Source organism: Colletotrichum orchidophilum (genome assembly GCF_001831195.1).
Source record: "Colletotrichum orchidophilum strain IMI 309357 chromosome Unknown Scaffold_96.1, whole genome shotgun sequence".
Lineage (NCBI taxonomy): Eukaryota > Fungi > Ascomycota > Sordariomycetes > Glomerellales > Glomerellaceae > Colletotrichum > Colletotrichum orchidophilum.
In genome coordinates, this window is record NW_019173052.1 from 60,378 (window position 1) to 84,970 (window position 24,593).

At 54.4% G+C, this 24,593-nt stretch overlaps 9 protein-coding genes across 9 annotated transcripts; 6 read left to right on the forward strand and 3 right to left on the reverse strand.

The window, feature by feature from the left end:
- Window positions 1-1,599: 1,599 nt before the first annotated feature.
- Window positions 1,600-2,667, forward strand: CORC01_10033 (carbonic anhydrase; the record flags this gene model as incomplete). Its single annotated transcript, XM_022621662.1, has 2 exons — window positions 1,600-2,086; window positions 2,279-2,667. 2 exons carry the CDS (start codon window positions 1,600-1,602, stop codon window positions 2,665-2,667), a joined length of 876 nt encoding a protein of 291 aa, XP_022471794.1.
- Window positions 2,668-4,441: 1,774 nt separating this feature from the next.
- Window positions 4,442-4,708, reverse strand: CORC01_10034 (uncharacterized protein; the record flags this gene model as incomplete). The annotated part of the gene is made up of 1 exon (XM_022621663.1): window positions 4,442-4,708. The coding sequence occupies one exon, from the start codon at window positions 4,706-4,708 to the stop codon at window positions 4,442-4,444; it is 267 nt and encodes an 88-aa protein (XP_022471795.1).
- A 2,458-nt stretch (window positions 4,709-7,166) lies between these two features.
- Window positions 7,167-12,126, forward strand: CORC01_10035 (ATPase; the record flags this gene model as incomplete). Its single annotated transcript, XM_022621664.1, has 3 exons — window positions 7,167-10,076; window positions 10,127-10,405; window positions 10,456-12,126. 3 exons carry the CDS (start codon window positions 7,167-7,169, stop codon window positions 12,124-12,126), a joined length of 4,860 nt encoding a protein of 1,619 aa, XP_022471796.1.
- A 988-nt stretch (window positions 12,127-13,114) lies between these two features.
- CORC01_10036 (short chain dehydrogenase) lies at window positions 13,115-14,366 on the reverse strand (the record flags this gene model as incomplete). The annotated part of the gene is made up of 4 exons (XM_022621665.1): window positions 13,115-13,426; window positions 13,587-13,919; window positions 14,020-14,210; window positions 14,273-14,366. The coding sequence occupies 4 exons, from the start codon at window positions 14,364-14,366 to the stop codon at window positions 13,115-13,117; spliced, it is 930 nt and encodes a 309-aa protein (XP_022471797.1).
- A 495-nt stretch (window positions 14,367-14,861) lies between these two features.
- Window positions 14,862-15,777, forward strand: CORC01_10037 (DSBA-like thioredoxin domain-containing protein; the record flags this gene model as incomplete). Its single annotated transcript, XM_022621666.1, has 4 exons — window positions 14,862-14,895; window positions 14,952-15,030; window positions 15,096-15,136; window positions 15,191-15,777. The coding sequence occupies 4 exons, from the start codon at window positions 14,862-14,864 to the stop codon at window positions 15,775-15,777; spliced, it is 741 nt and encodes a 246-aa protein (XP_022471798.1).
- A 136-nt stretch (window positions 15,778-15,913) lies between these two features.
- CORC01_10038 (bucentaur or craniofacial development) lies at window positions 15,914-17,007 on the reverse strand (the record flags this gene model as incomplete). Its single annotated transcript, XM_022621667.1, has 2 exons — window positions 15,914-16,604; window positions 16,661-17,007. The coding sequence occupies 2 exons, from the start codon at window positions 17,005-17,007 to the stop codon at window positions 15,914-15,916; spliced, it is 1,038 nt and encodes a 345-aa protein (XP_022471799.1).
- Window positions 17,008-17,684: 677 nt separating this feature from the next.
- On the forward strand, window positions 17,685-18,623 carry CORC01_10039 (uncharacterized protein; the record flags this gene model as incomplete). The annotated part of the gene is made up of 1 exon (XM_022621668.1): window positions 17,685-18,623. The coding sequence occupies one exon, from the start codon at window positions 17,685-17,687 to the stop codon at window positions 18,621-18,623; it is 939 nt and encodes a 312-aa protein (XP_022471800.1).
- Window positions 18,624-20,133: 1,510 nt separating this feature from the next.
- Window positions 20,134-21,461, forward strand: CORC01_10040 (mandelate racemase/muconate lactonizing enzyme domain-containing protein; the record flags this gene model as incomplete). Its single annotated transcript, XM_022621669.1, has 4 exons — window positions 20,134-20,309; window positions 20,373-20,482; window positions 20,539-20,650; window positions 20,708-21,461. 4 exons carry the CDS (start codon window positions 20,134-20,136, stop codon window positions 21,459-21,461), a joined length of 1,152 nt encoding a protein of 383 aa, XP_022471801.1.
- A 755-nt stretch (window positions 21,462-22,216) lies between these two features.
- Window positions 22,217-23,983, forward strand: CORC01_10041 (WD repeat domain-containing protein; the record flags this gene model as incomplete). Its single annotated transcript, XM_022621670.1, has 1 exon — window positions 22,217-23,983. One exon carries the CDS (start codon window positions 22,217-22,219, stop codon window positions 23,981-23,983), a length of 1,767 nt encoding a protein of 588 aa, XP_022471802.1.
- Between the last annotated feature and the right edge of the window lie 610 nt (window positions 23,984-24,593).

The window sequence follows — 24,593 nt, forward strand, 5'->3', positions numbered from 1 at the left end:
TTTCCTCATTCTCACCTAACCGGTAAGAACAAACGTCATGTCGGTTGTCGCCGTCTCTGCCGTCCGTCGGAGAACCTGCCACAAACGGGCCGTCTCCCGGTGTCCAATGTTACGTGAATCGCTTGTTGCACGAGAGCCCAAGCACAAACACAAACGGATTCCCCCGACCTTTGTCGGTAGTGAGTAGGCGGCTGACTGATATGTGGCTTGAGAACTCGTCACGGCGTCTGTTTTTGGGAGTAAGCGCCATCCATTCTCGAGGAATTGGTGGATGCTGATGCAGACGTATGTATTATGCTCATGGACGGCGGTCGTTTGAGTCCTAAATTAAGAAATCAGATCGTCCCAGAGACTCACCTTGGTGGCGGTACACGCGCCTGACATGAGGTTCCGTCGTCCATGGTAGGACCGAAGGTTTTGAGAACCCGGGACGAAGGAACCTTGGATTCCCTGGTGACCTCCCACCTCTTCGGTCTCTTGACTGCCTCGCCCAAGTGGGATTCTCTTATTACGAAGCAACATTCTGCAGGTGGTCAAGTAGCCGCGGTTGACAGTTTGCCCAGTGAGCACTTCTGACTGGAATGGGCGTGAGATTTCGGCTATGCCATACGCTCCGTCCGGCGTAGGGTTCCTTCCGCCACGGTCAGCAATACCGAGAGGGTGTCGCGGCTATGCTTTGCACCATTTTGCTTACTACCCTGTCCTATTTCTTTTTCTTTCCATGCTTAGTTGACGGACATTTTACAATATGAAGTGCTTTCGAGGGGGGAGAAAGACTCTTGGCGTCCGGCAGCACGAAAATAACACGAAGCGAGAGACTTACAGTAACCGAGCCTGGGCTGCTGATTGTCAACATTTTTTGCCAATGAGAATCCATGTTCGTTTCTATCTTATGTCTTGGACGTTGGGAATCCGTCAGTCGCCGCATTACTCCACTATGCAAGTGTCCTGATTACCAGAAACAATTTCCGCTGCGTGTGTAGTTCTCTCTCTCCTCTTTGTCGCTTACCTCCTCATCCGCGGCCTCGCCGTCTTTTTCAAAATTGAGCGCGTATTGTTGTCTTGGCACCTTTCAAGGGGCCTGGCTCGGTGGGATCTTCATCCGACAGGGTCCCGGAATCTGACTCTCTTTCCTACTCTCTTCAACCATACACACGCCCACACCCCAGTCCGCTAGGCGTGGGGACTTCGTTCTTCCCTCTTTGGCGGAGTCGCGGAGTAGACTGGCCATCGCTCGAACCCAAGCACCCAAGCAACCAAGCCATGCAGGCCAAAGGTGCCGGGTGGAGGCGAGCTCCTCTGCCCCAGCTGGGTAAATTTGTTGTTGCACCCAACCTCGTCGGCGCTGTTCGGGGTACCTTCATTCTCTGAAGGGGGTCCTGAATTTGCCCCAGACTGGGGCGGACACTTGTGAGGGATCTGACAAGATCTGTCTCCGGAGACCGAAGGGTAGGATAAAGAGGTCCTCTTTTCCCCTTCACGGGCTTGCTATTCACCCCCTTGAGTCTTTCTCTCTCTCCGCCTATCTGGGAAACCCCCAATACTGCTTATACTTCGGATCCATCTCACCCTATGGTCTGACTTACACCCACAACCACCATGAAGTCATCCCTCCTCCTACCCTTCGTGACCCTGGCCACGGCCATCTGCCACCACCGCACTTCACTCTACCGCCGGAGCCACGGCGGTATCGCCGCCCGCGATGAGGACGGACACGTCGAGATTGCAAAGTTCGGCTACGACGACCTCACGGGTCCCCTTAATTGGCATGGCCGGAACAACGAGTCGTCAAAGTGCGCCATGGGCGCGTGGCAGAGCCCCATCAACCTCAACGACACCTCGGCAACGCTCGTTGCCGGCGCGAGCCTGGGCTTCGACGTCCCCAACCTGCCCGACGGTGCCGCGTTCGAGAACCTGGGCAGCACGCTCGAGGTCGTGGCCGAGAACGGCACGCTGACGAGGCGCGGGCGCAAGTTCCACCTGAGGCAGTTCCATTTCCACACGCCTAGCGAGCATAGGGTCGATAGCGAGTACTTCCCCATGGAGGTGCATTTTGTTTTTGAGGCCGACGAGCAGCAGTTGAAGAGTATGTATTTTCTTTCTCATTCTTCCTTCCTTTCCATGTTGCTCGCTCTCATTAAATAGCTGCGAACCTACGAGCTGAAACCCACTTATACAAATTTGGGTTTTATGGTTTCTTGTTTACGGTTCAGAGATTGGGGCTTGTGGATTAGACGGGGTGAGACGATGGACTCACTGACATCCTTTTCCCCCATAGACTCCACGGGACCCAGCAACTCCGTTGTGGGGTTCCTCATCGAGGTCGACAACAGCGCGCCCTCGCCCTTCCTGGCCAACGTCTTTGCCCACCTCGACGAGGTCGAGGAGCCGGGCTCGCAAGCCGAGACCCGGGGTCTGGACTTTGACGAGCTGAGGGAACTTCTAGAGAAGTCAGACGTCTACCAGTACGACGGTTCCCTCACGACGCCGCCGTGCACCGAGGGCATCGCGTGGAACGTCGTGGCGGAGCCGTTGAGGGTTGACGACGTCACGTACCGCGCCGCCAAGAAGATTATGAAGTTCAACTCGCGGTACACGCAGAACGTCCCGGGGCAGAGGAACCTGTTGAATAACTCGAGGGCCATGCTCAATGCCATGTCCCCCTGAGTGACAAGATAAGACAGGGAGGGGCGCGACAGTTACACCTCCGGCTACGCTAGACTGACCTTGGATTACCTGACTCTTCGGAACAGAGGGGTTCAGGCGGGATTTAGAAATGTGGAGGAAGCACCATACTTGGGGTGCGTGTGGGTTCTGTGGTTATGTACATTTCTATTGTACCGTTTCTTGGGGTTGGGTCTTTTCAGTTTGCGGATCTTACGGAGACGGGATTTTGGCTGTTGGCGTTTATGAGGGGTACGTACGGATACGGATTTGCATACAGAGTATATACGTAGGAGATTACTTAGGAGGGAGATTGATGAGCGTACATATTGTGCATACAGGCAGTCGGTCTATCCACGTACGGAGAAAAACGGATCAATGTGATAGAAGCCTGGAGACGGAGTATGGGCTTTGCAATATACAGTGAATACGTGACAGGGTTTGCAATTTCTGGGCGCGGACTAATACGGGACCGAAAGATAATAACAATTATTGTCAAAGTTAATTGCATTACATTAAATCCAAGCGTGCAAAACATGACTCTACGGTATTTCTCCCCAAACGCCTTTGAAGCACCGGTGATTATAGGCACAGATTCTGCGCACACGTGAGAGTCATGCTCTGGGCAATGCATTTTACCAGAAACCAAACTCCTCTCTCCTTCCTTTTCCGACGAGTTCATTTCCTTCGCGGAGAATCCGGATTTGCGGCCACGGCTTTGTCCGCATTCTCCGTCGAATGATGAGCAAGACACGTGCAAACGTCGGCGGGACGTCTTTCTGGGCCGTATCAGAGCGTATCGTATCCGTATGCAGGCCGTGAGAAATAAGCAATGAATGACATGGACGGACGTTGACCGGCGCGATGTCACGCTCTTGAGCCGTTTGGTTTTCGTCTGGTTCCTCTCTCCGCAAGGCGGAGGCGGCGGCAGCGTAAGGTATCCTAACCCCGGACAGGTTGAAGGGATCCCCAGGTGGGGAAGGCTGCTATACCTAGTATCCGTACGCCGTATAGGCGCAGAGAGATGTGTATCTGGCGAAAGTCCAATTGCGAAGCGACTGAAGAGGTTGGCGATGAATTCGCCTGATTGGTGACCCGTTAAAAAGGACCCCGTTCAATTCAACGGTTTTTACTTGGCACAATTCAAGCTCTTTCTGCTACTCGTTGGCGCCAACATTGCCAAGACACCAGGATGGAGATTGGAAAGTAATGGCCAGAGGGATTGGTACGCAGACGTGTCATGTGCCTGTGGAGTGAAGAGTGGAGTTGGATGGACGATTAAGTCCGAGTTTTGTCTTGCGTGACGTGACCGCGGAGGCGAGTGTGGAAGGTCGGAGGAATGATGAATGTAACTCTCACAATGGGCACTTTTCCTTGGCATGACGCGCACCATCTCATTCTCAGCCTGCTGCATCTTGCTTTCACTCTGCGAACGTTTGTTCTTGCACTAAGGTAGGTAGGCAATGGAGCACACAGAGCGAGGAAGACATGGATGACAGGGGGTGAGTTTGGAGGCCGATTTCTGCGGTGTCCCGCTTGGCGTCGGAACCCGCGTGCCGGTCCAGAAGTCTTGTGGGGCCCCACCGGTCTCGCCGAGTCCTTGGCGGGGCTCTCGCGGTCCGATCGCGTGCGGCGACGGCGAGGGTACGGCGGGTTGCTGCCGACAAAGTTGCGTTGGTTGGTATCGGTGTTTTATCTCGATTTATGGAAAGCCTTTGGTATGTGTCTTTTACGGTTTTCCTCTCGAATGATGAAACACTTCAACTCGATCAACAACCTAGTCCCGCTTGAAGACGCTGCGAGCCATGTCTGTGAGAGAACGACCGCCGAACAGGAACTGCGAGCTGTGGCGCCCGCAGTGTGTGTAGACGTTCACCGTCTGGGAGTGGGAAGGCTTGCGCTTCGATGGGCGCGGGGAGTCCGTGGAGACTGCTCTTCTGGTGGTGAATGAGTCTGAGTCTGCGGAGATGGAACTTGTGTCGGAGCCGGCGCGGCTGCTCTTGGGACGAGGGGCGTCAAAGTTGGGGGCGTTGAGCGAAGACATAGTGCTAGATGTTTTATGTCTTTTGAAGCTTCTGTTGCTTTGCTTTCAAGTGTGTGTGTCTTCGATGGTTGGATTTTGACTTTGAGACAAGAGTTCAATCGAAGATGGGTTGATGAAGTGGGTGTAGACTACAATAATGGACTCGTCCAGACCGCGGGGAACCCGTCCTTAAATGCTTGAAGGGCTCGCCATTGCTGGATACGGCTGCACGGCTGTCTTTTCTTGGCTTCTGCTGACGACCGCTTGGTCGGCATGGATTCACCACGACTGGTCTAGGAATGCTGTGCCCCGAGTGGCCGCTTGCCGACTTGGCCGGGTTGCCGGTCGATAGCGGACCCACACGAGGGCCGGTCGGCTGGACACAGTTTACCCCATTGATGCAACGCCGTGACCGAATGCGAGCCGCGGCGTGGAGCTGGCCTCGTAAGGCAGCAGCTAACGCAGGTGTGCGCTTCGCTGTGTTCGTTCGCCATGCCTACTCCGCATTCGTAGTGTACGACGCCAATGGCTGTCTTTACGCGAGGATCTGCATACTGGGCTGATCATTCCGCGACGGCCTCAAAACCGGCGTGCTGGCGCAAGGGATAGGCTCAACTGCAAATTTTGAGGCCCGTCGATGTGCACCGGAATAAGAACTCACGGGTTTTCTGACGTTGCTCGAGCCTCGTTCGCTCAAAACACGAGAAAAGAGAGTGAGCTACCGGCCGCATATGCACGCATTGCATGGTTTGATCTCGTGACACTGATTGAACTTCTCGGTGCTGGCAAATAAGACGGTATCTCGGCACGGCAGCGTCGTCAGCTGCGTTGGTTTAGCGACTTTAATCATACCCCGTCCCGAAGTTCGGACGACGCCGAAGGTTTAGCGTCATTTGTGGTTCTCGGCGCCGCGGCACGTGATGTTTGTTTATCTCGCTGCCTGCTGAGTTGGGCGCACCGACGATACTCAGGCCGCAAGGCATACACCTGTCTCCACCCAACCAGAGTGACTTGCCTGACGTGCCAAGCCAGGGGCACCAGCCACGTTCCCCGGCCACGTTCCTGACCTTGGCGCCGGGAAGCTTAAGCCTGCCGGTTAGGTACCCCAGATTCGGAGCCATAGGGCTGATGGAAGGGTCGACTTGGTGAAGCTCGAAATTGCGCCTTCGTTAAAAGAGCGATCATGAAGAAGTTGCTCTTTTTCCGGTTCGGTGTTGCTGAAAATTTGATGAGGTGGTTGGGTTTCCTCAGGCGACCCATATGCCGAAACTTGAAAGCTCCAAAGCCGTTCCTCCGTTGCCAACAACAACAGAAGATACTCTAGAGACGGGCATTTTGAGGCCCGACTGGGATCGCAAATTGAGAAATGACATCATTGGCATTGATGTATTATTTTCTGGCGCATCGTTGCGCCGCGACTTCTTACGTCCCCAAAAAAGCGAGCCGGCTGGCCTTGGCTGTCTGACTTGCGTTCCCGTTGAGTGATAAGACGCAATGGCCCGCTGTTGCACTTCGTCCAAGGACTCTCAACACATCTTTTTCAGAGAGCGGTAATGCGTTCGCGACAATGCGACAATTTGTGGTGGACACTCATCGCCCACTTACCCCGGGCCCGACTTTTTTAACCTCTTGGGCCGAGGAGCACCGTCAATCCTTGCAGGGTGATTGGCATGCTTCAGACTTTCGACACGTAGAGACGAATATCAGTTGACAGGACCGCTAACGCTGCTCGGGTAGTCGAAAATGAAACGGTCAATGACATTCCCTCGAATCAATGGAAAAGACTCCGAAGATGCAGATTCTATCCAGATTGCGGCCCCTCCACGAAGTCCGTCGAACTGAGGAAAGATGGGTCCACAATCCCAAAAGCGGAAGTCTTGCAGTCTGAGAGCGTCACACGCTCGGACCATTTGTGGCTGGTGGGCGAGCTGCACGTGAGACCCACTCTTCAGACTCTCGTCCTTCCTCACCCGAGTGAATGGCGCGCAACTACGCGCTGTGGTGATTTTTCAGCGAATCCGAGTTAATCATCAGCAGGCGGCGTTTTCATTCCTCGCCGTGCAATATCGCCAGCGACAACTGTCGTCGCCATCCAAGTCGACTCGACTTTTTGCGATCGGATTGCTAAAAAAGCCAATGGCGTTGTGCCGCGCAAACACTATCGCCTGACGCCTTCATTGTTCTTGAACACCTTTCTCCCTGAGCGCTAAGACACTGACTGGTATGGCCTTCCTACTTTCCTTCATTTTCTCAGTCGCTACAATACGACCAGATGTTGATATCTTTTTCTCCCATCGGAACGCTCCTATTAAACGGGATTTTTTTTCACGTGCTGTAGATGCTAATAGCACGCATCCAGACCTTGCCTCGCGGTATCCAGGCATCAAGCAGCAGCAGCTCCGGCGTGCACAACATTCATAGAACGCGATCCCGTACCGTTCACCCTCGACACATCTTCTAATTCTTCATTCGAGACACAATGCCGTCGAAACGAAAGCGCGATATCGAGGATTTCGATCCTAACAAGTCGGATTCCGATGACGAGAACTTCGAGCCCGGCGCGGACGGCCCCCCTGTTCGCACCAAGAAGCGATCGCGCGGATCCAAGAGTCAAAGGAATACCGGTGGCGGTGGACGGCGCCGTACCAACCGATATCGAGGATCCGACATCGAAGACGAAGACGATGACGACGTGTCTGATAGTCAAGACGAGGGCTCCTTCGTTTCTGAAGATGAAGAAGAAGAAGAGGTCATGCCCGTCAATGCAGCCGGACGTAGATCAAGAAAGGCCGCGACCAAGCACAATAGCTATAAAGAAAGCGAGGATGACGAATCCGACCCGGCTGAAGAATCAGACGATGTGCTCTCGGAGGATTTGCCTAAGCCTAAGAAAAAGGACAGCTTGATGATCAAGCTCAAAGTGCCAAAGACTGCTCCGACGCCCGCGCCTATCACTCGGCGATCAACTCGTGCTCACACCGAGGAGTTCCCCGAGGAGCACGTTGAACTCACCAATTCCGGCAAACATGGACGCCCTGCCTCGCGTTCTAGGAGCCCCGAGGCCTTGGCCCGTACTCGTTCATCCCGGTCGATTAAGGGCTTGAAGAAGGGACCCGAGACGATTGAAGAGGCGACCCAGGAAAGCAGCGGCCCCCGGGAGCAGGATGTCGATGTTGATGAACTGGCCGGCGATGATGAAGTAGCTGTTGAAGAAACAAAGGATACCGAGATGGAGGATGTCAAAGAATCGACAGAGCATGTGAAAACAGACGTTCTTGTGGACGACGATGATGACGACGAAGATGAAGGTCCAATCATCACGCGACGAACCAGGGCGAAGAGAGGCAGTGGCTCTGGAGCTGCTGGGGCTGGGGAGCCGGAGGCCGATGCCGAAGGCGAAGCCGATGACGACGTTCCCAAACGATCTGGGCGGCTGACTCGCCGGAACGGCCTTCGGAAATCAAAATCTGTTCAAGAGCCAAGTAGTGATTTCGAGCCCGGCGAAGAGTCGGCAGAGGAGGAAGCCCACATGTCCGAGTCACCGAAGAAAGATTCCGGCGACGGTGATGACGGTGATTTCGACAGCCCAGCCCCGCGCGGTAGGGCCGCAAAGCCCAAGGGTCGATCCACCCGGAGCTCGCGCCGTGGCGCCGAGTCAGCCGAGGAAGCCGAGCTAGACCAAGACGAATTGGCTGAAGAGCTCCACGAACTAAGACAAGACTCGCGCTCACGTCGTCCTCGACGACCTTCACCCGCAATCATCTACCAAGAAACAGCATCGAAGCGACGCAGAGCCGCCGCAAAGCCGATGAACTATTTCATGCCGCCTCTCTCTGCCGTGAATATTGAGGAAGATGACGGCGAAGATCCAGCTCCGACTCCTGCACGTCGTCGCGGTGGCCGTGGGGGTGCAAGCCAAGCTTGGGATCGCGCCCTCAACACGACATTTGGACCTTTCGGAGGCGGAGGGGGCGCCGGATCGCTCCTCGCCGGGCCCTGGGGGACCGGAATGGCTGCTGGAGGTGTCGATTCTGACAGTAGCGACGACGAGATGGGCCAACGCTCAGGGCCTGCCGCTGGCAATGTCGGCATGACGCCTACATCAGCCGCCGCTCCGGCCGGACTTCTTCCTGGTCTTGCACAGCCTTTGGGCGGGGAGGGCGTGGGAGCAGCTCCCAACGTTGGCAAGATCAAGAATCAAAAGGCTTTGGCAGATGCCGACCCTCTCGGAGTCGATCTTACCGTGGACTTCAATCATGTCGGCGGTCTCCAGGGCCACATCGATCAGCTGAAGGAAATGGTCCAGCTACCTCTTCTCTACCCCGAGCTCTTCCAGAAATTCCACGTCACGCCACCTCGGGGTGTTCTTTTTCACGGTCCACCCGGTACTGGTAAGACTCTTCTTGCTCGAGCCCTAGCCAATTCCGTCGGCATTGGCGGGCGCAAGATCACTTTTTACATGAGAAAGGGAGCCGATGCTCTGAGCAAATGGGTCGGTGAAGCCGAGAAGCAGCTGCGTCTGCTCTTTGAGGAAGCCAGAAGGACACAGCCTAGCATCATCTTCTTCGACGAGATTGATGGCTTGGCTCCGGTGCGCTCCAGCAAGCAGGAGCAGATTCATGCTTCCATCGTCTCAACGCTTCTGGCCCTGATGGACGGTATGGACGGCCGCGGACAGGTTATTGTAATCGGCGCCACCAATCGTCCAGACAACATCGACCCAGCTCTCAGGCGACCCGGACGTTTCGACAGAGAGTTTTACTTTCCACTTCCAGACGTGGCCGGTCGGCGGTCAATCCTCGATATCCACACTAAGGATTGGGGTCTTTCGGAGCCATTCAAGCAACAGCTCGCCGAAAACACCAAGGGCTATGGTGGTGCTGATCTTCGGGCCCTTTGCACGGAGGCTGCTCTCAACTCCATCCAAAGGACGTACCCGCAGGTTTACTCGTCAAAAGACAAGCTCATTGTCAACCCCGACAAGATCAGTATCCACGCGACGGATTTCATGCTGTCGATCAAGAAGATGATTCCGTCGTCTGAGAGGTCCGCGGGCACAGGCGCTGCTCCCTTGCCAAAGGGAATTGAGCCGCTGCTTAGGGATCAGTTCGGATCGATCAAGAAGGCTTTGGACGAAGTGCTTCCTCGCAAGAAGAAGTTGACAGCGCTAGAGGAAGCTATGTACGAGCAATTCGAGGACGAAGACCACGGCTTCGGCAGAGAAGCTCTGCACCAAGAGTTTGAGCGGTCTAGAATCTTCCGCCCGCGATTCCTGATCCATGGCTTTTCGGGCATGGGCCAGAGCTACTTGTCCTCTGCCCTACTGCACTATTTCGAAGGCGTGCACGTTCAGAACTTTGGGCTTCCCAACTTGTTAGCCGACGGACGAGTAGGTCCATGGATACCCCCATTGATGCTTGCATAGCTAATGTTTCGCAGCCCATGGAGCAGGTGATTGTCAGTTTATTCACCGAAGTCAAGAGACACAAGCCAAGCGTTATTTACATCCCAAGCATCGAATCGTGGTATGCCGCTATGAGAGACACACTACCATTCATCACATTCAAGAACATGCTCAAGTCCATACCGCCTACGGATCCCATTCTGGTGCTTGCCACAGCAGAATATGACGCTGGGGAGGACCTCGCGTCTGACCTCGTCCGGGAGCTTTTTGCCTTCTCGCGCAAGAATCGATTGCAGATCCAGCGGCCGAAGCATGTAAGTGCAGTAGGAGAACTCTGCAAGAATTTTGCAGCTAACTTAATCAGTCAAATCGGCGGGAATACTTTGTTGCCATTGTCGAACACATTCGCAAGAGTCCGGCCGACTTTCCCGATCCTGCCAACCGAAAGAAGAGAGTCTTGGAGGAGCTACCCGTTGCTCCGCCGCCGCCACCAAAAGTCCCCACCAAAGAAGAGATCAAAGCTATGCAGAAACGCGATCATCAGTTGCTCAACATCTTGAAGGTGCAATTGCAGCCCATTATGGACCAAATCAACAGAAAGTACAAGAAGTTTAGACAACCCGTGATTACCCCCGCCCAGCTGGAGTACCTCTTCCTCGAAAAGGATCCCAACTATGTCCGCCCCGACGTAGCGGGTATGGAGCACCGGCCCTTTGAGATCGTCAAGGACAAATATGGGGACGACGTACTACGCGAAACAACTACGGGCAAGACTTTTTACAATCTGGAAACCACAACCATTGAGGAGCGGTTGTCGAACGGCTTTTACTGTCGACCAAAGGACTTCCTTCGCGACATAAAATCTCTCGCCAAAGATTCCAAAAACATTGGCGATAAAGAGCGGACGCTCAAGGCAAATGAACTTGTTAGCAATGTCGAAGTCGACGTCGCCACGATTGAGGGCAACACCAGCACTGTGGACTGGGAGGCGTTGCATCAGAGACAGCTCCAACGCGCCAAAGTTGCAGCTGAGAAGGCACGGAAGAGAAACGCGCTCCAGTCTGTTCTCGATCGAGTTCAAGGCGATCTGGGAGGCGGTAATGACAGCGACTCACAAGGGCCGGTTACTCTGGGCGAGCAGATTCCTGGGTCTGGTCATGCCATGGCTCGTTTCCAGGTTATGAGCCCGGGACCGAGCGGCGGCGTGGGGTCGCATCAGCAGAGCAACGGCACATCGAATCCCTCTCGGCAGAGCGACATACACATGAGTGGTGTGGACGACGACACGACGCAAGACAGCTCCATGCAGCCGCCGGCTCAATGGCCGTCGCAAGGGAACGCGACAATGGGGACTACACAAGTATCCCAGCGATCTGTCATCACCACAGTTCCCCGAGGTATGTCGCCTTCTGCGATTGTGAACGATGCTTCCACCACGAAGACGTCAGATCCATCGGACAGATCGACAGACAAGTGGAGCACGCAAGCGACCGGACCGACAAATGGGTTCCATCCAGATCAATCCAGCCAGGGGGACAACTCGCAGCTGCAAGATACCCAGATTCCTGCTGGTATGGATCCCGTGAGCCAGGCTACTTCCAGCGACGCGGCTTGGCCACATTCCCAAGCCCATGGTATGGCGCGTGGGATCATTCACCCGCCTGGCAGTCAGACGTCGTCTCCCAATAAGTCCAGGAGCTCAGGAGACTCGAAGCACGCTATGCCCTTGGTCAACATTCTTAATGACTCGACCAGCGAAGACATCAGAAACTCTGGTTCATCGTCCTCGCAGCAGCAGCCTGTCATTCATGAGGGTCAGGTTGCACAATTCCTCGACGAATTGACGGAGAGAACCTCGGGCTGCACCATTGAGCAGTTGGAGCAGATCAACCGCGAGCTCATGGACGAGATCTGGAACACGAGGCACGAGTGGAACCGCATGAAGGTGCTTGGCGATCTGACCAACGTATTCAACGAGACCATCAGCGATATTGAGAGCATCCAAGGCTTGTTCCAGCAGAGCCAGCATACATGAAGCGAAAAAGGGGACATTCAAAGCCGTATAGCAAATGCTCTCCACGAATTGTAACATAACACTTTTCCTTGAATTACTTCTTTCCCTGTGTCTTGAGACCATTCCCGGCAAACATGACGGAGATACAGGTCGGCGATGGAGGGGTGGGTTGGACGTGGGGAGAAATCGGAAATGACCTAGTTTGTGAGCGACGGGACGACCTTTTCTTGTGATAAAGTGCATCATATCGAGAATAACCGCATCCTACTCTGCGTAGCATGGGGTAGGCAATAGACAAAATTGCATCGCAGCATGTTCCCTGCTAACCCCTTTTTTTGGTGCATTGTTCCTATCGTGAAGAGAATGGCATGGCTCGATCTGCCCCCTCGTTTCCAAACCCCGGGTTCGAAAAGCCCCTCACGACTATATGGACACGTTTCACAGATCAGCGTAGAGAGGTTGGGTTGTCTGGATTTTCCTGGATCACCCGAGCTGCACTCTTCTGCTTGATTGTTGGTTGACCTGGCCAAGTCAGTGGCTGTTGCATGGGCGAGTGGCAAGTATACAACTCTCATTGCATTGCAGTATCCAGTTAATTTCTGCGAAGATTTGGCGTATACCGATCCTTGCGTGATAAGCCTAAGTCATGGCCTGGTTGCTGGTTGCTGGTTGCTGGCCAGTCGAAAATTCCGCCCATGAAGCGTCCGGTCTATCCCTCAGACTACATGTCTTTCGAGGGAGGCTATTACATACTAGTCTTCTAACGAAAGCTCTAGTGAGTCATGGTGAGGATTCCCAAAACTATCCCCCCCATCCGTATTTGGACAGCTCCTCCATGGCGCGTTTACTTCGGGAACTGCGACGCTGGGCGGGGAACAACAGCTCTGGACGCAATCTCGGTCGTCCCCAAGGATTTACATAGCGCTATTTTGCCTTTGACGTAGACTACCCAACATATGCATACAAGCAAATTTTTTCTTTAATCATGCATTCCAACATGGCTGCTATATTATAGCTTGGCTTTGTTACTATCATACCTCTTCCCCTCATCGTCCTGTTCTTTGACTTTCAGATCAGGCAGCTCTGCGGGCATGATTCTCCGCGGCTCAGATCCCGGTACAAGAGAGTACTTTGAAAAGTCTGTGACCCCGGCGTGGTCCCTCAAGAAGTCTTCGTCCAAGACGAGCTCGCCGTTTACTTTTCCGGCAGGCGCGCGTAGGATCTCGAGGATGGCGTCGGAAAAGATGGTCGGCTTTCTCAGGTCCTTTGACTCTTCGGCGTTGGTGGCTTGGAACGTTTGCGTTGCCGCGGATTCAATCGCCTACACAACCGCTGATTAGTTCAACTTGTTTGGAGCGTCTTGAATACTGGTACCCGGCGACATTTGACTTGGCTCATGTTCTGATGTTTATTTGAGCCCAAGAAGCCTTTTTTCTTCAAGGAAGAGGGAAAAAAGAATAGAAAAGCAAAACATGACATACAGCGGCGGGCCAGATACTTGTAATCGCCATCTCGTCCAAGCCCTGGCGAACGAGGTCCATGGCCAATCCCTTGGTCAACACGCTCATGCCGACCTTGCCCATGGCGTAGGCCGTCTTGCCCCGGAAGAAGCGGCTGTAGATGGGAGGGCTCACGACGACGACGCGGCCGCGCCGCTGGCGCTTCAGGTGGGGGAGCGCGGCGTGGAGGGTCAGGTAGAGGCCCTCTGGGTTCACGCGCTGCATGAGCTGGAAGCGTTTGGGGGGCGTGTCTTCGACAGAGGCCCACCAGATTGCGCCTGAGTTGTAGACTAAGACATCGAGGCGGGCGTAAATCTGGAGGATTCGTGGTCAGTAGCTACGTATTCAAGCGGGAAAGGTTGGGATGTTTCGGGAGTTGGTAATGTGAGATATCAGAGGACGTTTGGATAGATACCTTGATTGTCTTTTCAACCAACCGAGCGACGCTGTCTTGGTCTCGAACGTCGACTGCGATGGGCGTTGCGTCGCCGCCGGCCTCGTGAATCTCGCGGGCCACCGTGCTGATGGTCGATTGCGGTGAATTGGGATTCGGGGGAAAGGGATCAGCCTTGGATGCGTCGCTGGTTGTCTTTGCTGCGACGACGACTGGTGACCGGTTTTAGCTATTGGATTCTTTGGATTGTGTGAAGACAGGCGAGTTGCAATACCAGCATAGCCGTTCTTCGCGAGGTCAATGGCGATTTGTCTACCGATGCCTCTCGAGGCACCGACTACGAGAGCCACCTGTCTGGTTTCGCCCATTGCGTCGATTCAGAATGGTCGAGGCAAGCGTTCCTGTGCAAAGTATCGTGGAGTGGGGTTTCCAGAGGATGCTCAAGCATGTGATGGGAAGGAATCGTAATGGATGCCAAAGTCAACAAAGTCGCAGATTCCAAGTCAAATGACTTCGGCTATTGACCTAGACATACGAATCTTGAGCAGCGAATTGAGACCACATGCCTTCGGGACTCGGTATGAATGTATATTAGTGATCCTCCCGACGGAGCTTGAAGCTCCTAGGTACTTACTCCCAAGCTGGAGCTTTACCTGTACCCCACAAGCTCACTGGTTTATGCCGAGGTTCCCCACACCATCCACTTCAAGCTCACCTCTCTAACTTCCATATCTTGCTCTACTATTCAACCCTGACTACAAAGATTGCGCCATCGAATCTGCAACGGAGATAATCACGTTTTCCCCGTAAACAAGCCCATAAGTCAAGCGTCTCTGAATTTTCTGGTCCCGAGCACCGCCAAGATGGGAGGCAGGATCGATGCTTACATAGACATTGGTGAGTTTCGCTCTTCACTTTGAGGACCGAAGGGCTTTACTGATACTGGGCATAAGCATCGCTGTATAGCTATATCGCCTTTACTCACATAATCAATAACCAAGCACTTCTTGCAGCTCATGGAGTACAAGTAGAGTTCGTTTTCTTGACCCAATCAATGAATCTCTTGTTCACTGTCACTCACCGATATTCTCCAAAAGTATTCACCCGGTCCTCCTCGGGGCCATCAATGCCGCTTCAGGTATGAATCTTCAGATATCCAAGGTTTCGATTACCAGTCTCACACATCACGCAGGAAATAAACCACCATGGACCCTCCCAGCCAAGGCAGTGTACGGCAACTTTGATGCCCGTCGCTCCTCCGCTCGAGCGGGCAAGCCCGGCATCACCACGCCGGAGAGCTTCATGGAGCGAAGCATGACAGTCGGCCCCCTTCGCGCCCTGCATTTTATCAAAGCGAACTACCCGGACGCCACGTACCAGACAGCCTGGCACTGGTTCCTCCACTGCTTCTGGGAACCCCCCAACCACAACCTCACGAAGCCCGACGTGCTGGCCAAGGCGCTCGTGGACGCGCCCAAGCAGTACCCGCCACCCGCCAACGGAACCGCCCAGGACAGGTTGTTTAGCGAGGCAGACGTGAAGAAGATCCTACAGGGAGCCGGGTCCCAGGAGATCAAGGACTCGGTCAAGGCAAAGACACAGGAGGCGATTGACCATGGTGCGTTCGGCGCGCCCTGGTTCTGGGCCGTGAACGACCAAGGCAAGGGCGAGCCGTTTTTCGGAAGCGACAGGTTTCACTTCATCTATGAGTATCTGAGCGTCCCTTACCAGGACATTGCCATCTTACCGCCAAGAGGCAAGACGGAAACGAAGCTGTAGTCTGTCGTGTACGGGTTATTGTTGTAATCTATTTAGGGGTATCTCTTGCTATCTCGATAAACAAACGCCGAATCGTATCCTATACCCAAGACCTCGCGGATCAATGAAAGAGAAGAACAACAAGACAGCGCAAAACTTACGGCACGCGGCCAGTCATCCTCGCCCGCCGCGCATCGTCTTCCCTCTTGGCCTCGCTGCGCGCCAGGAAATCCTGCCTCTCGGCGTACGACCCCTTGGCCCTGCCCGCCAGCTCGAGCTCGTCCTTGAGGCCCTCCTTGTCCACGAACCCGGCCCAGTCCATCTTGCTCTTCTGGACCGTATTGAGCTTTTTGGCCTGCGCCTCCTTCTCCCTCGCCTTGATCCGCACCGTCATGCCGAGGTTCAGATCCGAGCGCTGGCTGACGATCTCGATGACGGGCTCAAACGCCGAGCGGAACGCCTTCTTGAGGACGCGTTTCGGCTCCCCGTCCCCGTTCTCCGCGTCCGCGTCCGCGCCCGCGGTTTCCGCGGCGGCCGCGTCCTTGCCGAGGGAGGCGAGGTAGAGCTTTGCCTCGGCTGAGGAGCGCGCCACGACCTTTTCTTCCGTGTGCACTTTGCCTGCGAAGTTGTAGGTCCGTTTGATGCGGATCTTGTCTGATGGGTCGCCTCCCTGGGCTTCGTCCGGCTTGCTCGTGTCGGCTGCTGCGGCCTCGGGCTCGGCTTCCCCTCCGGCCTCTTTCTCGCCGCTCGGTGCTGTCGCCGTCTGGCCGGCTAGCATTTGTGCCCAGATTGCATCGACGTCTACCGTTACCGGGCCGGATGCGGCCGCGACTTTGCGCTCTTCTTTTCTGTAGTGGCAGTGTCAGTAAAGCCTAGTACAATCGGACAAGAAACGTCCACTCACTCTGCAGCGCGCATGCTTCGCGTCTTCACCAATCCTCCTTCGCCTCCCTCGTCCTCCTCGCCCAGCGCCAGGGCGGCAGCTGCATCCCTGGCGGCCTTCTTGAGCTTCTTCTTCGCCGCCTTCTTGATCAAGGCCTCGTCGCCCGAGTTTTCGAAATCTGCAGTCTCATCGCCGCCAGCGTCGCGCTTGCGCTTGGTGGTGGTCTTTGCTTCATTTTCGCCGTCGTCGGCTTCGGAATCGGACGCTTCGGAAGCGCCATCGTCGGCTGCGGCAGCGTCTTCGGGAGCAAAGTCTGAGTCCTGGGACGACTCGTACTCTTCATCGTCTACGGTTGGGTCGGGAGGCATTTTCGAGATTGTGGTGGGGCTTTGGAATTGAGCAAAGTGGAAAGTCGCGTTCCAGACAGGACTTTCTGTGAAAGTTCGGTCGGCTGCTGTCGGCACAACATTGACCGAAGGCGCTCGGTGAGTCTAGGTCTGTGTCCAATCACAGGTCTTTACCCCCACCAACGAAGGTACCGTCCACTATCGAAACTCGAAGGAATTCCCTTGATGCCCTTCAGTTTGATTTTATCCGGTTGAAGGCATCGTTAGGTACGTTTCAAGAGGGGGAGGTCGACACAAGCTCCATAAAACCCATTTAACCGGCGCGGTGGATTGTAGTTCAACACCATGTCAGTTCCCTTCCCAGCATGCTTTCCGAGTCTGCGATCTACTCTGCATCCTCTCTTACATGTATTTGATCTTGAGCTCCCCCGCACAATAGACATTTCGTTGCTGGTGGTTGCAGACACCCGGAACTTTAGCCCCTCCCCCAGGCTCTCTCTACCTATATATACAATATTTATCCCAACTTGAAATTTTGATTCAATCCATGCTTAATCTGTCTGCATTGACCTGACTCTAGTAGTAACTACCGCATCTTTATACACTCAACCTTGCTATCTATTCTCCATTTTAAGACCACATTCACTCTGTCCAGGCTCACCGAAGAGATTAAACTCGTCCCATTGTCGTCAATGACCATGTCTTCCTCCATAGAGCCGCTCACGGAAGCCCAGAAAGAGCACTTTAAAACAACCGGCTGGTTGAAGTTGAGCAAATGTTTCACAAAGGAACAAGCTGAACTTGTCACCAAGGACGTATGGACTCGGTTGGGAATGGATCCTAACGACAGGTCAACCTGGAGGCAAGTAACGAACATGCCCCATCACCGTACCTTTGACGCCTCCGAATACGCGCCCAAGGCATGGGCCGCCATCTGCGAGCTGTGTGGCGGCGAGGATCAGGTGGCGCCAGAGTCAAAGGAGTGGAGGGACTCTCTCATTGTCAACCTGGGCAGCGAGGAATACGAGGGAACGGAACCCGATCCCAAGGAGCTGGGCATCTGGCACGTGGACGGAGACTTTTTCGTTCACTACCTCGACTCCCCGGAGCAAGGCCTGCTCGTGATCCCGCTCTTCACAGACATCGTCCCCGGCGGCGGCGGGACTTTCATCTGTCCCGAGGCGATGGCCAAGGTCGCGCGGCACCTGTACGAGCACACCGACGGGGTCTCGCCGCGAATGACCCCGAGAGACGATCCCGATTTCTCAAAGGAGAAGAACCTCGACTGGTTCAACGATCTCGCGAGAAGCTGTGGTGACTTTGTCGAGGCCCACGGGGAGGTCGGCGACGTGTACCTGCTGCACCCCCTGATGCTGCACAGCGCCTCGCGGAACCCGCTGCGGCGGCTCCGTATCATTACGAATCCGCCGGTATCCTTGAACGAACCTCACGTCTTCGACAGATCGGATGGGTCGTACAGTCTTGTTGAGCAGGCGACCCTGAGGGTTTTGGGCGCTGAGTCGTTGCCCGGGTGGAAGATCACGGCGCCACGGGAGCCGGTCGTCCCTGAGAGGCTGAAGATACAGGAGCAGATGAAGCAGGAAGAGATCAAGCGTCTTGCAGCTACCGCTTCGTAGAGTTGTGCAGAGTTGCCACATTGGCAGGGCGACTTTGAATGCAGCTCCAGGGTGATAAGTGGGAGCCGATGTGAGCCCGGGTGCCGATTAATGGGCTCGTCCACAAGACGAACTCTTCAGTCACAGCAAGTTGAGGAACATTCCTAGCTTCAATCACACGTTGTAGACCTCTATGACGGACATATGATAACAGAGCCACCCGTAGCATCTTGCTGTTCCGATACTGCACCTTACCTTACGTGAACTCTAGTCAGCAACGGGCATCTTGACTTTCAGATGCCAACTCACGCCAGTGCGCACATTATCAGAAGCAAATTGTCACGATACGGCCAACACCCATACGGAGAAAATTTCACGAGGATACTTCCGTCTTGCAGGCTGCAGGTGCACTGCAGCAAGCGCCTCTCATTCTACAGGGATACTGAGCGAAATGCCGAGTCAATGGGAACAGGAATTGGACCTCCTTTGCTTTGAAAGTACCCGCTACCGATTACTTGGCTGATCTACTGGAAGAACAGGGTCTCTTCTGACCAATGTTAGTGGTGACAGTTATCACATGTGGAAGTTCAAAGGACCCCTCTTTGCAGGACAGAGGTGGAACCGAGATATTTTAATGATATGGGACAGCCGCATGACTGGCGTGGATTCCGCCTTGAGGTGCATGAGCGCTAAGCCAGTAAGGGTTCCGTCTCATGGAGCCGCAACCTCCAGGATGCCGCGATCTGATAATCACCATGTTGAAAGGTGTTTGAAAGGCGCCTAAAGTGAGGGGGATATGAGGTGCGCCGGTTGCTGCCCCTCTTCGAGATTCATCGATGGCAGACATGCGGTTTGGACCAGATGCCTCTGGGACTAAAGTACTCGTGAGCACCCAGCGTAGTTCGACGATGTGTTTTTTGCTGTTTTTGTGTTGCATTCATGCCAAGGCCATAGTTACTTAGTGTCGTTGAGGACGCGAATCAAACTAGCTTGATGGAACCCTCGGGGTGTCTATGTTGATATTTGCATACCGGTATTACACATCTGCCTCTTCAATCGAGGCCCCCAATTATCAGTGTTGGGATTTTGCATGTCGAGTAAGTCCCTTTGAGTAATACCTGAACTCACTTGCAACCATAGATAATCTGATTTAATTTCAAATAGCTCTCCTCAACCTGGCATTGTTGTTGTTGGACATAAACCTCCTTTCAAACCATCCAGCCTCATTCGACTGGCATCAGACACTTGGGAATACACTCGAAACGCCGTATTCGGCTTGACAACCCCATTTTCTGAACGCCGTATTCAGTGAAGCGCTCCCACAAGAAGGCACCCAATTGCAGTCACTACGTCGGCTTGATGCTTTGGTGCAGTATTCGGGCTTTGGTGAATACTGCCAGCGCCACCTAGTCAACTACTTAAATCCCATACTTTCCAACTCCTACTTCCCGAGGCAACAGAAACCACTGCATTCTCAGTTTACACATCTCGAGAACAACCCTTCAACTTACTCGCACATACACAAGTCACAATGGCCCCCATCAAGAGTATCGAGTACTTCAGAGTACCTCCTCGTTGGCTCTTCGTCAAGATCACAGACCAAGATGGCAACTACGGCTGGGGTGAAGCAACCCTCGAGGGTCATACGCAGGCAGTCGAGGGATGTCTCGAGTTCTACAAGAGCCAGTTTGCTGGCATGGATGCCGAGTAAGTCGAGAGCCCCTTACTGCTTACTTGGACCACTAGTACTGATTGCAACGTGTTTTTGAGTGAGATTGAGAACATCTGGCAGACAGCCTGGCGCAAGCACTTTTACCGCGGTGGGGCAGTCTTCATGAGTGCTTTGTCTGGCATCGACATTGCCCTCTGGGACCTGAAGGGTGAGCACACGCAACTGAAGCCAGCGCGGCAAAGGCTTTTTTTGACTGGTGAACAGGACGCAAATTGGGTGTTCCCATCTACGAGCTTCTTGGCGGTAAGGTCCGAGACAAGATCAAGGTATACGCTTGGATCGGCGGGGACCGCCCTGATGATGTTGCCATGCAAGCGTAAACGAACCGTTCCTTTTTGAGAAACCATGATCCAAAAGCTGACGACCAAAAAAGGCAGAAGCGCCTCGACGCCGGCTTTACCTGTGTTAAGATGAACGCCACTGCCGACCTCGGCTGGCTTGACTCCCCAGCTGCTCTCCAGACTTCCGTGGATAGATTAGAGACAGTCAAGAAAATGGGCCTTGATGTCGCTGTCGACTACCATGGTCGAGTCCACAAGGCCATGGCAGGCCAGCTTGCCAAGCTCATGGAGCCCCATAAGCCCTATTTCATCGAAGAGCCGCTCCTCTCGGAGAACATCGGAGGTGTCGCGGCCCTTTCGCAAAAGACGACCATACCTATTGCTCTTGGCGAGCGCCTCTATCACCGCTGGGACGTCCGCCCCTTCCTGGAGGCGCAGTGCATCGACATCCTCCAGCCCGACATCTCCCACGTGGGAGGCATCTCGGAGATTCGTCGCATCGCCGCCATGTGCGAGACGTACGACGTCTCCGTCGCTCCTCACTGCCCCCTGGGTCCCATCTCCCTGGCTGCCAGCGTGCAGGTCGACACGGCCATGCCCAACTTCTGCATCCAGGAGATGAGCCTCGGCATTCATTATAACGCCATGGTCGGCAACGAGGACCTCACGAGCTACATAAAAAACCCGGAGATCTGGAGCCCGGTTGACGGCTATATTGATATTCTGAGGGGTCCGGGCCTGGGAATCGAGGTTGACGAGGAAAAGGTGCGGGAGCTCTCGAAGAAATGTGACATCTGGGTCACTCCTGGCTTTAATGGCCCTGGAGGCGAGATTCGCGAGTGGTAGATCACTGCTCGGGATGCGGTGTGGAGATGAGTTGTTTCATCGGTTCAGGGAAGGGCGGCGCGTAATCAACGTGATGGTCAGAAACAAGCAAGCTCCAAGGCCTGCTTCGGAGCCCTAGGTATCCTCGATCCTTTCTCTACACAGCTCACCAAGCACCTTTATTAGTCACAACCAGTCCGCTGGTTTACTATGGTTCCGAGAAGTTTAGAACAACGGTCGGAGACCCACAACAAGTATATAAGCCTCCACAGACAACAGGAGCAGTAAGACAAAGTGAAGATTGAATTCAGCTGATGCTCCATAACGATGTGGATCAAAATGTGCCTTCATTCGAGAATTAAAAGCATGGCCACTCATTCCAAACAAGCGGTACAGAAACGAGGAATCTTGTGTCCGTAAGGCAGTCTGTAAATGTGTATCTGCCAGAGTTGTAGTCCCGGATTTGAATGCCGGGCTCAGTTCTTGTACGAAATGCTTTGAGAAACCAGTGAAAACTCACCTGAGGTTGATACGGTTACATGGAAACGGAGGACCAAGGACCAACACCGTTGGACGCTATGACCACCGCCCTTGAATGGCGCCAGCACACCTTCGGTTAAGCAGGACCCTTGCCCAAGTGCTCCTGCCTGACATCACCCCATCCGGCGTGCGATTCTCGGTCCCTCCGAGCCTAGAATTAAGGACCCTACCTCAATTGCCTTTTCCCAATTTTCCCTCCTGACACAGCTCTCCCCATCGCCGAGCTGCCCGCAACGATGAGCAGCGAAGACGAGGAATTTGTGGTCGAAGGCCCCGAGTTGGCAGCGGACGACCCGATGCGCGCGTTCCTACCAGCGTCATTTGGGAAAAAGACTAAGGAAGCCAACATCGCCGCCCAGATCGATCGGAGCCGGAGAGTGGCAGAAAAGCCCTCGGCAGGAACTTCCTTTGAGGGATCCGCAGGTCCGCCAAAAGGTGATCACCAAGACAAGAAGTCCGACTCAAACAATGACAGTGACAGCGACGACTCGGACTCGGACGACTCCGAAGATGGCGACGACTACCCAGTTTCGCACGAATTGGTTTTGAAAACCCATGAAAGAGCGGTCACCACAGTCACGCTGGACCCAGCAGGCGGAAGACTCGTGTCAGCGTCGCTTGACTGCAAAATCAACCTGCACGACTTCGCGTCCATGACACCGAGTACTCTCAGAGCATTTCGAAGCGTTGATCCATGGGAAACGAAATCCTCTTCCGCGAACGCCGAGTCCCACCCGATTCACCACGTCGAATTCAACCCCCTAGCTGGCAGCGTGTTTCTCTGCGTATCGGCCCATCCACAGGCAAAGATTATGTCGAGGGACGGCGACGTTGTGACGGAGTTTGTCAAAGGCGACATGTACCTACGGGACATGAACAACACCAAGGGCCACATCTCAGAAGTAACCACGGGAACTTGGCACCCGGCCGACAAGAACCTGTGTGTGACTGCGGGTACCGACAGCACGCTGAGAATCTGGGATATCAACAATAAGCGCAGTCAGAGGGACGTGATTGTCTTCAAGTCCAAGGCGGCAGGTTCTGCTGGTCGAACGAGAATGACTGCGGTTGCCTGGGGCGCGCCGGCGCAAGGTGGCAGCAACGTGTTGGTCGCGGCGGCTTTAGACGGCTCGCTGGTCATGTATAGCGGCAACAGTCCGTTTTCTCGGCCCACAGCTGAAATCAGAGATGCCCACAAAGCCGATACCTGGACTGGAGGGGTGGACATCTCATCCGACGGTCGCATGGTCGTCACCCGCGGAGGCGACAATACGATCAAACTGTGGGACACGCGAAAGTTCAAGACGCCTCTTGTCACGGTGGACCATCTCTCGACATCAGATCACTTTCCGATGAGCAGTATCAGATACTCGCCAAACTCGACAAGCATTTTGACAGGTTCCGCAACGGGCGACCTGCACATTCTGAATCCTGGAAATCTGAGAGCCGAGCATGTGACACAAATCACTCCAGGAGCACCTCTCATCACTGTTGATTGGCATCCCAAGATTAACCAGATTATCACGGGATCTGCGAATGGTGAGACACATGTGCTTTACAGCCCAACAATGTCGATGCGGGGTGCCGTGGAGGTCATGTCCCGAGCGCCGAAGAAGCGGCACATTGACGACGACCCATCTCGAACGACGGACATGACGGCAGGCATGTCTGGAGATGCCATCATCACTCCAGGGAGCGCAATGGCTGGCCGGAGAAATGCGGGAGTTACGGCTTCGGGCAAGTCCAAAGATCCCAGAAGACCGGCGGTCTTGGAGCAAACACCATTTATGAGGAGCCAGCCGGACGAAAAGCATATTGCAGAGAATATCCCTCTGGCAAAAATGCTTCACGAAGATCCCAGAGAGGCACTGCTGAAATATGCCGATGCTGCGCAAAAAGACCCAATGTTTACTGCTGCGTGGCAGAAAACACAACCTGTTACTCAGTACGCGGATGTGAGCGATGACGAAGGGGAGCCGGACAAGAAAAAGGTCAAGCGGTGAGCATTTTCGGTGCTGCTGCCAGGCCTCGGTTGTGTGATTTCGTGGGGAACTATGGCGGGAGCATGAGTTTAAATTTGGACGAGGGTCGGTTTGGAGCAGTGCTGGCTAATCAATCCGGTCTGCAGCAGGAATCCCCAGGAAATGGCAAGCCTACGATCCGGCCTGCATTCCTCAAGGATCTCTCCACTTGTTCATCTTTCCATCATATTAGCTTCGCTGGGAGCAACCCCCAAACACACACTCAAAGCAGCTAACACTTGCAGGAGTGTGCGGACATCCCCGCCACGGCAACCTCATCAGGCCAGGCCCGGGACGCTCTAGCCAACGCGCGTCCGGAGGAGTACGGGAGAGTGACGCGCCTTCGATGCGCCGGCCACCTAAACATTTTACCTCGCTGCAAACGAAAGACGACAGATGCCAAGCGGCGTGGATCTGGCATTCCTTGGTGGCCGATAAACCTGACAGGCCACGGTTTGAGGCGCGTGTGGCCCGGATAGTACCCGAAGCCAGCCAGTGGCCGACCAGGCCAGCCGCTGCCTGCCTGCAGTAAACCAGGGAAAAAGTTGGCCCATGCGCCCTCGCTTGTACATAAGCAGATTAGCGTAGCAGC